The sequence below is a fragment of the Medicago truncatula genome, chromosome 7 (genome assembly GCF_003473485.1).
Source record: "Medicago truncatula cultivar Jemalong A17 chromosome 7, MtrunA17r5.0-ANR, whole genome shotgun sequence".
Lineage (NCBI taxonomy): Eukaryota > Viridiplantae > Streptophyta > Magnoliopsida > Fabales > Fabaceae > Medicago > Medicago truncatula.
Window position 1 is genome coordinate 47784116 of NC_053048.1, and position 14463 is coordinate 47798578.

At 34.5% G+C, this 14463-nt stretch overlaps 1 protein-coding gene across 1 annotated transcript; it reads right to left on the reverse strand.

Moving 5' to 3' along the window:
• Nucleotides 1-2603: 2603 nt before the first annotated feature.
• Nucleotides 2604-10769, reverse strand: LOC25479910 (ethylene-insensitive protein 2). Its single transcript, XM_039827606.1, has 8 exons — nucleotides 10540-10769; nucleotides 9300-10061; nucleotides 8548-8634; nucleotides 8320-8430; nucleotides 8037-8246; nucleotides 6499-6660; nucleotides 3726-6413; nucleotides 2604-3388 (listed from the first exon to the last, which is right to left on the reverse strand). The coding sequence occupies exons 2-8, from the start codon at nucleotides 9588-9590 to the stop codon at nucleotides 3008-3010; spliced, it is 3930 nt and encodes a 1309-aa protein (XP_039683540.1). The 5' UTR covers nucleotides 9591-10061; nucleotides 10540-10769; the 3' UTR covers nucleotides 2604-3007.
• Between the last annotated feature and the right edge of the window lie 3694 nt (nucleotides 10770-14463).

The window sequence follows — 14463 nt, forward strand, 5'->3', positions numbered from 1 at the left end:
CCTCCGGAACGATTATAGCGTGTTTGACGATCAGCAGGTTCCGAGGAGGAGGTATAGGAGTCATAGTCCGCAGGAGCAGCAGTAGTAGGGTCTTAGTTTATGACTTTTTTTTTTATGACTTTTTGGATGTTTGTAGTATTTTCTTGACATTTTGGTTGTACTACTTTTACATTTGCACGGTTGGGCTTATTTATGATATTTACGTTATTTTTCGTTAAAATTGTGTTTCTAAAATTATTCGTTCTCTAAATTATTCGTTCTGGTTGAATCAATGAATGGTTGTACCAAAATTATTATTGAATAATTGCATGTTCACTAAACAAGGAATGAAGGAACAAAGGCAGCAGCTACTGCCACGGCTGCAGCGTGCATAGCAGAAGCACCAGCGTGAGTTAACTCAAGCTCGTGTTAAAACTAGCGTGACTTAACTCACGCTACTCATTGAAGTTTTTGGTGCATGCTTTGTACCAGAGACAGAACTAGCGTGACTTAAGTCAAATAACGTGACTTAAGTTGCATTTAATTTTGCACTAGCGTGACTTAAGTGACGCTACCTGTCTTAAGTCACGTTCCAATTTGCACTAGCGCATGTTAAGTTGTGTAAGGGTAAAAAGGTCTTTTACTTTGAGAATGAGCAAAACCATTTGAATAATGAGCAGAATTCATAATAAAACTAGATTCAAGAAACGTGTTTGGGTATTCTGAGCCCACACCAGGAGTTTAGTATATCAAGCACACATAAATAATTAATAAATAACAATTCTTGCTTTCGAAAGTTAAAATCAAAACAGTCCATCATCAGTCTATGTTTTTCTATATAAAAATTTAAAGACAAAACAGTCCAAAAGAGATGAATCCTCGAGTTATGTTTTACTATATAAAAAAAAATTATTTATCGAGAAATAATAAAACCAGGGTTGGGGCATTTTGAGCCAAAATCGGTAGCTTAGAATGTCAAGTGCATAGAAATAATATAATGTTCACAAATCAAAATGATATTTTCAAGTCAAAATCGATATCATAACTTTCAACCCACGAGAAAATCAAAACCGTCCATAGGAAATGAATTCTCCGGCTATATTTTACTATATAAAAAGAAGTCAAAACCGTCCAAAGGAGATGAATCCTCGAGTTATGTTTTACTATATAAAAAAACTTTTAAGTATTAGCTAAAACGAGAAATAATAAAATTAGATTGGATAAGCGTGTTGGGGCATTCTGAGCCAATACCGGTTTAGAATGTCAAGCACATAGGAATAATATAATGTTCACAAATCAAAACAACATTTTCAAGTCAAAATCGATATCATAATTTTCAACCTACGAGAAAATCAAAATCGTCCATAGGAGATGAATTCTCCGACTATGTTTTACTGTATAAAAAGTTAAAAGTCAAAACCGTCCAAAGGAGATGAACCCTCGAGTTATGTTTTACTATATAAACGAAAACTTTAAGTATTAGCTAAAACTACATTGCATAAGCGTGTTGGGGCATTCTGAGCCAAAACCGATAGCTTAGAATGTCAGACACATAGGAATAATATAATGTTCGCAATCAAAACAACATTTTCAAGTCAAAATCGACATCATAACTTTCAATCTACGAGTTTTGGCGGCACATGGGTGAATGCCACAAAATAGATAGTATCAAAACTTCTTAAAATATTGTTTAAACCAATCTACGAGTTTTGGTGGCACATGTCTGCTGAGGGCATCTAGGCTTCGGATCTAAAGGTGGTGGTGCAGGCATAAAGGGTGGTGATGGTAACCTTGGGGTGAAGGCCTTGATTCTGTTGTAGGTGTGATTGAGGAGCAAGAGAGATTCAAAATATAGGAAGTTTCATCCCCTATGATGACTCTTCAGCAAGTGGTATCAGAACACTTGGGAAAGGCCTAAACATGGGTGAGTAGGAACCAAGACAATCTAGAGAGGAGCTAGCAAGGACCAGGGACGGGTTGCCACTTGCCACAAAATATAGACGTTAAGGGAGAAAGTGTGACCCACACTTACAAGGTAAGTCCATGTTTTTCTTTTTACTTCTTTTACTTGCAATATATAGTGTGAAATATTATGTGTTCAATCCATGTTTCTTTACTTCTTTTACTTGCAATAGATAATGTGTGAAATATTATGTGTTCATAGAAGTTCTTTTTTTCTTTTGTGAATGATAAATGTTAATTGTTAGATTAGTTTTTTCTTCCTTCAAAAAAAAAAAAGATTAGTTTTTTCTCCTTTGTCCATAGTTGAACCTAAGACCTCCAACTCTTTAATCCCTTAGCTCATACAAGTTGAGCTACTCCAACCCCGTGCTCATCGAATATTAATATCCACAAGAATTTAGCTAAGCACCTTTAATGAAAATGTATCTTCCAACCACTCATTCTTACCTAAATGCTCAAACCCAAGACTACTAAGAAAACAGAGTGCATGTTTCCCAAAAAAAAAAAAAAAAGAGTGCAGATCACCAACATAATATGGAAAATATATCAGGGAAGAAACTCTGGAACACCATTGAATTTAAATAGCATAATGTAGACTGTAATACCACACAACAAAGTAAAGATAAAATAGAAATTTCTGTATGTGATCCAATAATCCAAAATTTTGAAAACAAATCAACCAATTTTGGACTTGTATAAGCATTTTTTTTCAGAATTCAGTGCGAAAAATTTCAAACAACAAAATTTCGGTGTTTATACAAAAGTTAATCAAGGAAACAATCGGGTCAAAACTTAATTGTCTCCCTGCCTTCTATCCACTAGCTAGATAAGCAACGAAATCCAAACAAAACAGAAACAAAGTGGAACTATTTTCCATCTAATTGTTTTTAACTTTGTTTTTGCCACAATTGCATATAATTCTTTCCTTATAACATACAAAGATAAAATTAGCTGCAAGGAATCTGATACACGGAGGCAGTGCACTCCTTGATCTAGGTATGAGCTGCTTCACAGTATAAATTATAAAACATCCCCCAAAGAAACCTGATTTTGTTAAAGCAAAATGCTATTGGTTGTATGGTCCTGATGACGGGATCTTGCGAGAACTAGTCCCCTCCTGATTGCCAACAAGCTTGTTGGATGATAACCTTCGCTTGTACCGTTTAAGAACGGATGCCAAATTTTCCTTCCCCTTTGGGAAAGCCACCTCACCAGCTGCAGTACCTGTACGTCCTTTCCTGCTAGAGATAGCGATCTCCACATCTTTAATCAGCTCAAGCAACGATGATGCAGTAGTGTATTTTCCCCGGCCTGGTTTTACCGTTGGGGGTAGCATCCCGTTAGAAAGAGGGGGGCTTGACTTTTGCTGGTGCGTGGTTGGAACTTGAATGCAAAAACAAGGGGCCGAAGGAGTACGGGGCTTCGAAAAAGCTGGTTCGATGATGCCCTGTACATCAAAGCAAGATAAAATAAAACACAGAAAAGACATGCTAGCGTTGTTGAAGAGCATGCTAGGAACACAATACAATGAGTGATGAATGAATGACATGTTGGACCAATTTCTCCAAACGATAGATCAACAACAAATGAATACCCATATTTTAGGATTTGAACAATAGAATACCACTTTAAGAGCATATAAACAATGTATGTTTTCTCCTATTTTGAGACATGGGAACAGCCAGCAATCCGTGACTAGCGCTCATTTCTAAATGTACGAGAAAGCACAGCAAAAATATAGACATTCTGACTACTTAAGAAAGCAAATTATTCAGATGATTTACCTGGAGGCGATTGAGCACGTAGGTGTATTTTCCCCATAGCTCTGGCCGGCTTTCCAAAAGTGACAGGTCAAGAATACGGTGGATACACCACACCCCAAAGCTTATTATTAAATCTGCTCTCCATACACATCCCTCCCCGCAGTTGGGAACTGAGGAAACCGAAAGACTAGAGGCATTTGCCTCGTTGACTTTCATCGAAGAAACAGATTTCCTATCAGAAGGAAAATAACGAGTGTCACCCATATGAATACCCTGATTCGTTTCCCTAGCTTCAATTTCATAAACAAACTTATCCCTTGCTGCTACACGATCAATCAGATCCTCATCAATTCCATCATTCTGTTTAAACAACCAATCAGATCCCTCTAGTTTTAAGAGCTTCATAATGGTAAGTCTAACAGACTGAAGAAGTTTCCCCTCTATATCCTCAAATGTAATTTCTTGAACAATTGCATTAGGCCTGCTTCCCGCACCTTCCATTGCAACATTATGAATTTTACCAGCAACACCAAACTGCTCAAAAGGCTGTCTAGACCAGAGGGATCCAGTGTCAAAACCAGAACTAAACTGCGAAGAGAGTGCCTCTCTGTATGGAGAGACTTCATCAAAGGCCAAATGAGCTCCTCCAGCTCTTGATCCAGAATTTGAATACATAGATGGTTCATAACCCATCCTGCCAGCAAAAGAACCATATCCAACAGAACCATCCCACGGTGCATTCTTATCAGACACATAGCCAGCTCTGTGGGGAATGGAGTATCCTGAAATGTCCGGCAAGCTGTGGTATTTCTTAGTGTTAACTGAACTGACTGTATTAGCTGCAGCTCCAGGGGAGCTAGAATCATAATTGGACCTCTCAGTTTGTAGTTGGCGATTTCTAGAGACAGCTACATTTTCAAACCCAGGGGGATGGCCTACACCTGAACCATTATGCAACTTTTTTCCCAAAACGAATGCAAGGGAATCCCTATAGTTTGGATTACCTGTGGAAGGGGACTTCAGTGATGTCAATGGCATTGAACCATTTATGTTTTCAGAACTTCTATCTTTCACACCCCGGCTAAGATAGGATGCGGTCTGATAACCATGAATTGTAGCTGGTTGATAATCCCAGGCCTCAGATGAATGAAGATTGCGAACACTGGAATAGCGCCTCTCACCAGAATCATTGAGATTGCGGTTGGAACTTTGTACATATGCATCCAATAACTGAATGGGACTTGCCCGCACTGAGGAAGAACTCCTTTGAAGACCATATGCAGACTCTGAATTACTTTGCATCCTAGGCTGATTGGAATAGTCATACGGGCCAGCGTTGATTAAATTGTCGGAAGCTCTACCCCCTACAGATACCAAGTATTCAGAATAGTCCTTTCCACATGCATCCATTTTCTGCAAGGAAGCGGTGGGTTTTGAATCTACTCCCATCCCCAGCAAAACATCAATTTTCTTGGCCTTCGCTGCCTGGGTTGCTTGACCATGGAAATCATAAAGCTGTCCCCAAAATTCATCAAGAGTAGCAGCTAGCTGACGTCTTGCAGCACGTCCTAAGCCTTCTATTCTCGATAGACTTCCAAAGCTACAACCACCGTCATCACTTTTCCCACTAATACTCCTGAATGATGGAGGACCTTCTGATGTTGATGACGGGGCATTTGCCAAGACTGCTCTGGATGATTCTTCAGTTTCCCATGAGTCTACATCGTCATCATCCCTTTCAACATTAGAATCATCTTCAATTTCCACGGTCTTCTCAATTGGGGCATTTGCTTCAATGATAGTTTTCGTGTCTTTAAGTTTAGAATCAGAACTAGAAGTATCATTAGCTACAGTTTTTGATACTGTCCCTGAATCAGATGTGGAAACTGATGGTGCAACAGAATGATTTTCCTTTAAAGCATTCACCTGGGGATCAGGTTCCATTACAGTTTCAGGTAGATGTAGATCAGGACGAAAACTAGCAAGTGATACTTCAGGGTACTCTAATGACCTTGCCAAAGCTGGTTTTGGTTCGTCAGCTTGGAAAGACGCATCTTCATGACCCACTGTTTCAGTTACATGTGATTCTTCACCATCAACCGGCGGATTTAGTACAGCCTCTGGCATATCCCAGTTTAAGACCTGAGCATTTAATTGAATGCTGGCAGATCTTAAAGGTGTGGTAGCTAACCGAAGCATCAAACATATTGATAAAAAACCAGCAATGAGGAGAACTGAAAACAAGACAGACACGCCATTCCCCAAATTCCACCTCAAATCACACGCCCAATCACTACTGCCAAATATCATCTCTCCCAAAAACATGATATTCATGCCAAGCACCCCAAGGAATATGGTCAACGCCAAAAGCTCCATTGACTGGGAGACCTTGTGTGCACCCATTATTGATCTAGACAAGGCAACTCGAAAAAGAGGAATCACAGACGACGGAAGCTGCAAAGCTACTAAAACCTGAGTGAATATTAGTAGTTGATAGATCCCTTCAGCTCCTGAACTCCAGACACAATAAAGGGCGGGCAGCACAGCAATCACTCTAATTGTCGCATAATGAAGCCAACCTGGTATGTCTAGTTTTAAGAAACCATTAACTACAACTTCTCCGCCTAAACTCCAAGTTAATGCTGCAGTTTGATTGGCAAGAAACAGAATGAGTACAAAGCCAATCAGGGCTATTGGGCTGTGTAACACCTGCCACAAGAACCACATAATTATATTTTCTCAGAATGCGGGAAAGAAAAAAATTATGTAAATCAATTATGTAGGTAAAGGATACCTGTTCCATAAGCAAAACAGGACCTGTACTGTAGAACTCATTTGCTAAGGTGGTCATCAGAATATAATTTACCAAATAAAGGCCACTGAAGACACATAAGAGGGCCAAAAAATGGTTATGACACAGTGCATCTTTAGAAATGTTTGCCGGTCCCTGATGCCACTGCAAAAAGAAAATGAAATATCAGATTGACAAAACTAGACAGAACATGATATGCAATTTTTTCCCTCTAGGGGCATGGCTGATGAAAAGTGTGAGAAACTATCAGATCAGAGACGACATCTTTCTTATGAGAAAAATCCACATTGATCAAGAGATTGGTGTATTTAATTATAATTTATAAGAAACCTACTGGGGAACTAACACTAAATTCTGTATGCAAAAAAAAAAAAAAAAAAAAAAATATCTTAGAAGTACCATAAGTTTGAGAATTTGTAAAACACCTTTTTTCCCATTTAAAATGTACCATTACAATGTTCTAAGGTCATTTCCTATCTTCCTCATGTAAGACACTAATGATGAACATCCTGGTAGTAAGAGAATTGATAGGCATGAATCTAAAAATCCTATTAAATATTTATTGAAGACCCGTCATAACTATTGGATAACAACAGGTACTAGTTCAAACAAATACTAGCCTACAATTGAAAGATACATCTCCACTAACAAAAATATCTAAAATAATACTAATTTTATCTTCTGCATGGAATTCCATTTTAGAATTGTTCATGGTTCATGCCTGTCATCGAGCCAATTTCCAGTCATCCATTAATACCAACAACACACAATTACTAAAACCATACTTGAGAGAAGTAAAAGGGTACCATAATTTACTTGTATCGTATGGCTTTCTAAAAAAAAAAAGAATTTTAAGCATCTTTTATTTTGGTCTTGACCATTCAATTATGCAAGTGCACAAATAATATTCAAATGTTATTAGACAAAACGAGGATCTGGTGATATAATTATAGCGAGACAAAATCAAAAGAACCACTCACTATACAAGATTTTTGAAACAAGTACATAAAACCAAGTTAGAATAATAAGTGATTACAAAGTTTAGCTTTCTGGAAAAAAGAAAAAACTAATGACCAGTAGTAGTCAATCCTTATCGATTTGATCAAAATACAACAACAACCAAGCCTTATCCCACTAAGTGGAGTCGGCTACATAGATCAAATGACGCCATAGTGTTCTATCAAAAACCATATTTGGATCCAACTCATTGACCTCTAAATCTTTTCTAATGGTTTCTCGAATGGTTTTCTTAGGTCTTCCTCTACCTCTTTTAACCTGACTCTAATGATTTGATCAAAATATTCATTAAAAAAAAAAAAAACTCCAGCAGTAAGGCAATCGCCCATGCAAATCTGGTAATTTATACAACAGTCAGACGTTTCATCTTTACAAACAAGCAGAAGATGAGGTGCAAATAAACCCACACACAAATAAAAGATATTTTCTTGGAAGCTTGCCATAGACACGGACATTTCAGTACATTTTCATGAACGAAAATTGAGAATGAGAGGAAAGAATACCTGTACAATAGAAGAATGAAGGTAAAAGTTGTGAGGCACAAGAGTTGCTCCGAGAAGACTCATCAGCATAAATGTACTCTCCCCGCTTAAATTTATTAGTATTCCATTCATGGAAACTGGAACTTCGGATTGGATGAATACTCCAAGTATAAAAGAAAGTAATACAAAGCCTGCCACAAACTGTCCTAGGAATTTTGTCTTCTCAATGTCCTACGCAAAGGCAATATAATAAGTCTAGTGTTGATCAACAAGGTATGGTGAATAAGTGAAGAGTGATACTTACCAAGAGGATAGCAAGAAGAATATGAAAAACAGCACCAGTGGCAGTTAAAAAGACACAGGTGAACAAGTCCCACCCAAAAATAAGATTTAATCCTTGTGCCATGCCCAAGATCTTGCAAAACAGTTTAAACCACAGTTTCAAGTCAAAACAAATTTGAAAAATAGCAGATGACCATGTGTAAATCAAATTCACAGGATATTTAACGTTAATCAAGAGCAAGAGAATTACCATGTTAAGATCTAGCATAATCACGGACAGTTCTGCTTGAATTCCAAGGAGAAGGCATGTCCATGTATCATATTCATCACTGCAAATCTTTAGTTAAAAAATGAGAAATTAGTATATAAACAAAGCATACAAACCAAGTGCATTTATCAAATTCTATCTGAGCTTGCTCATGTAAACATCATATTTTCTACATGAGATTGAAGAAGAAATAGAGAAAAGACAAAAACCCGCAATAGGCTCAATAACAATTAAATAAGCAAATTGAAGAGAAAACCACTCAATCTGGCTCACAATTCACAACCGCCACAATTGAACTAGTGTTAGCGGGGTAAGAAAAAAAAACACTGGGAGCATGAGAAAGAAACATGGGGAGGAACAGGATATACTTTTAAGATGGAAAAAGAAAAGAAAAAAATATCAAAGTAACAATGCAATTTCCAGTTTCATATAAACTTCCAAATTTAGTCTGTCAAAACTCAATTAGATTAACAAAATGCACAGACAGAAGATCAATATGAACAACAAATAATTTTTAAGGTTCATTTCTTCCTGATACGTGACGACTTCTTCTCAATAGCAAGTTGCTACATTAAATAGTATAATATAACTCGAAAAATTGATGAAAATAAAACAGATAGGTTTTATTCGGGGACAGGGGTTAAAGCAGTTCAGAGTTCAAGAGCTTTTCAAACATAACAATCTTACTACATGATCGGTGTAATTTATCAACCCTAAAGTGAATGACATGATACCTGAGCAAGATCTCGTCCAGTGATTACACCAACCCTTGCGGATAAGTACTGACAGAAGATAGCGGCAAAATTGAAAATTAGCGCAAAAGCCACCAGATCAAAACCAAACCTCGCACCACCTTCTATACTTGCCACCCACTTTCCAGGGTCAACATATCCTATCGAAATCAAAAGCGCGGGTATAACAGCCGGAAGTGCGCGAATAAGAAAACCAGGAGGGGGATTAGTACTCAATGTCTCTGCCTCCATTTTACTCTTCGTCTGTTCAGAACTCAATGCCTCTGTTTCCATTTTCCACGATGATACAGCCCCAATTACAACTCCCAGAAAAATACAACAAACACTTCGAAGTAGCTAAAACTTTCAATGACCAATAAATAATTATACAACTATCTCAACTATATTTCTATCGAAAGACTATATATTACAAGCCAATCTTTGAAAAATAAGCTGCTCCAATTGAAACTATAATTAAGTCAACTTATAAAACTCGAAAGGATTTGCAAACAATTTCACACAAAGCATATCCCTATACCAGCATCCTATCACCAGCCAATAACAAAATCAACTGTTAACTATGATTATACGATACAAATCTGATATTTTCAATCAAGTCAACCTATGTCCCATCACACAAAATTCACAACACCCCAATTAACAGTTTCAATCAAAATTGATATCAACCCTTTTCACAGAGCTATGATGATCCTCAATTATAGTCCAAGTAACGATCTTTTGGAAAAACCAATCAATTTTGAAATCCTGCAATCAATCAAATTGATGAATATGACAACATCAGTATCAAAACAGATTAATACTATCAGCATTAAAGAATCAATAGTTATAATTATCCCAATTAGATTACAACAATTAATGCTATGAATTTATGAAATCAAAAAAAAAATAACTTATACTTTTTGAGTTTAACCGAAGCAAGTGTAAGCAAAAAGAAAACAACAAATCTTAATAATGAAATAAAAAATAAACCGACTTTATAAAAAATAAAAAAACATGAGAATCAGAGCCAAAGAAAATATCTTACAGTAGATAAAAAAAAAGTGTTGAAAATTGAAAAATTAAGACAAGTGGCGAAAGATAATTGAGTAAACAAAAGTAAAACCCTTAACCCTACACAGTGAAACAATAACAATAACAAGCAATGAAAAATGAAAGCGTGGATCTGATGCAGGTGGTGAAGAACATTTGCACAAATTCCAAGGTTGATTATGAATTTGATTACCGTAGAATTAGGGTTCTGTGATTTCTTCTGCTACTATAATCTCTTGTTTCTGCGAAGTAGATCTTAGAACAATAAAACTTTGATGGAACTATGGGGTATGATAATGATTTTTAAGAGTTTTTGATAATTGATTGATGATACTATAGTTTAATATTATTTTATGTGTTGTACTATCAAAAAAGAGAGAGAGAGAGAGAGAGAGAGAGAGAGAGCATAAGGATGAAGGGAGTTATATAAATAATGAAAATATTCTGTATGGGTTGGGGTTTTAAGAAGAAGAGAGAGAAAGTGAAAGTGTAATATGTACATGTGTGTGTTCATGTTCAAGTGCTAAAAGGAGGGTAGAAAGCTTGAATAAAGACAGATATCCTTTTTCTTTATACTATTTTCTATCGCATTTTATTTGATTGGTTAAAATTTACATCGAAGTCTTCTCAATACGTCAAATTTATATTACATATATATATAATTTGATGATATTGATGTGAATTATAATCGATGAAAGAAATCCACTTTAAACTTTCATTTTTGGCCAAGTCATTGGTGTCTTTGTCTTGGGGTAAACATGCATTTTGGTGCTTATACTCAGTGCAATGACTTTTTTCTTTTAACGACCAAAATTGAACTCATTTATTAAATAAAGTTGGTTATAAGAAGGACCATAAGCATAACGACTATTATGGAAAATGGTTGCCTTAACAAGAATAAGGACAACCATATTTATTTGTTGTTGGGTAGACTTAAACTCAAAGTTATCAGAAGAATTTAAGAGATTTCTAATCTTAATAATAATAACATTTAACTCAGATATGTTTACGAGATTATACTTTGATATATTTGAAGCTTAAAATGGCATTGCCTCATACATTTAAGTATCAAAATAATTGTTTATTCTTTTTTCTGTGTAATTTGTTTAGTTTAATAGAGATACACATAGACAGTTTATATATTTTGAATGCTAGTGCTTATATTTCTCATTTAATATAAAACCAACTTGTCCCGACAATGTGTATATTTTTCAAGTTTTTTATTTTAATTTAAAGTCGTTTTATCAAACCGTTTTTAAAATGTTATCTTTTAAAATAAGTATGATTCATTGGCTTTATCTAATGTGCACCCCTAAATTAGTTTTACACCGTACACAACTTTATTTTTCAGCATTTAATCAATAAATCATATCATATTTGATTTAACAAAGAGATTTGTTGATTCAAGAGAATATAAGCTTTTGCATAGTGCAAAATTTATCTCAAATGTGAACCATAAATTTGGTCTGATTTATTTTAGATTGTAAAAATAAATTTTACAATCCGATAAATTATGTTTTCTCAATTTTCATATCTCAACTCTGAAATGACTTTTCTCCTTTCTTTTTCAAATTCAAATCTTACTACCCTTTTATATTTCATTGCTATATATTTCCACATTATTTCTTCAAGGTTTTTTTTCCATTTGAGAGAATCTTAATCCTAGTTTTCTCTGTGTTTTAAAAAGCTATCTTTTAAAATAAGTATGATTTATTTTAGATATTATTAATTTAGGGAAAGAAAAGATATCATGTTGGCAGCCCTTACCAAGTTTTTTTTTATAAGAACCTTGCTGGAGTATTTACCAAGTTGTACTATCAAGCAAATCTATGAATGTCTGCAAGTAATAAATAGCAATGAAGTTGTGATTATGAAATGTCTGATAATAATAAATAGCAATGTAGTTGTGATTTTATTTATTACCTATAATTCTTCCTAATTACGATATCATGTACTAGTATTTGGTAGAGTACTTTTCTGGTTTGCAAAGAAGGATGGAGCAAATGGGTCAACACAACGGATAGGGTGTTTCTTAATAGCTGGTTGGTACTGCTCGCATGGAGACCAAAGAAGCAAGATTGCTGTACTTTTTTATAAGGTGAGATAAGTTTTTAAATTCTATAAATATATCGTATTTTGTTTTTAGTTCCTCTAATTGTTTTCTTCAAACAATAATACTTTAAATATTTCGGTCATTATTTTTAAGTCAATTTATGTATATGCTTTTATATGTTAAATTATTTTTTATAATCATGTTTAGAACATTATAAAAAAGAGAATTTTTAAGTGCCGTGAAGTTTGGTTGCTTACTAGTACCTCATAGAAAAACTTATTCAAAAAAAATTTGTTTTTATGCTTCCTGGTTTTGTTGGATTTCTATTAGGTATCATGAATTTCTATTCATTCTTATGCTTCCTGGTTTTGTTGGATTCTTCATGTTCATGTTGTTGGTGGTCAGGACTGACAAATGATGTTTCAATCAAGACAAAAAAATTGAGGAAAAAGAGGATTAAGAGATGAATTACAATATGAGTGAGCTAAGATTTTTTTTTCTTTTCTTTCTGATTTGATTTGGTTTTGGTGATATAAGAAATTGTTGTGATGAGGGGTAGTTTCTTCATTTCGCTTCGCTCTGATAGTAGGAGGGGTATTTTTGTCACTTTAGGCCATACTTTGATGAGTCATGGAGCCACGTTAGATGTTTACTGATTAAGTTGGAAGAGAGATGGAATTTTAAATGATTAAATTTTGACAGTGTAAAATGCAGGATTAACGAATTCAATGATCAATTTTTAAATAACCTCTATTTATAAGGACTAAACACATATAAAAACCATATTAAATGTGCCACGACAAAAACTTGTTTCAGTTTACAAAATTTCAAAAAATTAAACATACAAACCTTGAAATATTTAAAAACTAAAAGTATTGTTTTGAATGAAAAAAAGTATAACAAAGTAGATTAAAAACTTGATTTAATCACAACTTTCTCTACCTAATCTCAACTTTATTAACTTGTTACAAGAGTCTAAGAACATGATTCTATCATCACTTTAAATTTAACTCGGGAGTAGGTTGTATATGCTCACACTTTCCGTATATATTGAGAAATGATATTTGAATAACTATTTTTTATAATTTTTTTGATAATTTTCTCCCTCATACTCACATTATCTTTTTACTTTCTCTCTCTATTATTTTGATTTTTGTGTTACTACCTCATTTTCTTTATAAAATTTTGATTGTCACATATAAGGATGTTTAAATAACACAGCTCATATATATTCTACACTCAACATTAATTTCTGTTTCATCTAGTAAACATGATATGATGATTATTTATACAACTTTTTTTAAAAAAAAGTTGTATGGTAAGTCCCATCAATTAATTACTGGACATCATTGCAAGATGTGGTTTTCTATGAATGGAAAAAGTGAAAACTAGTCATACATGATGCTTGAAGGAAAAATTTCAATTCAAGGACCAATAATCAAAAACATTGCAAGTGGTCGTGTAGTTAGCTAGGAATGGGAATACATAGGCTTACTTTTTACCATATTTGAAAGCTTAGCAAATAATTAACTTTTTTTGTGTGCATGTAATATTGGGAATTTGTGATATTGATTAATGAGAAGAATTTGGTAGAAATCAACTATATGGGAATCAAGAAAGAATAAAGTGGTGATATGTTCTATGGTTTACAATGTACTACTGGTGGCATTTAGGATGGACAGGGAGAATACTTTCCCATTATGAGATAGTACCATTTTTAATCATTGATATATTATTATTTTAACTGAATGGTTCAGATTCAATCAGACTTTTTCCTTACAACCTATTAGCAACTTTTTGTAACAGACCTGTAACAAAAATGATGACCCCACAAGTAATATTTTTTATTATAATGCTGCTATATGGGCTTCTAGTTTTCTTGCTAAGAATGGGTTATGAAAGTAAATTTTTCGTTAATTACAAGGCTACTTAAAATAAAATGATTAAGCTCTTTGAGCGATTTCTTTTACAGCTATAATTTTGTTTTTAAGTTGTGTTACTTCCTTCATGAAAGAAAGAGTTGCGTGTATTTTATTTTACCAATTATTTTTTGGTAAAGTTTTA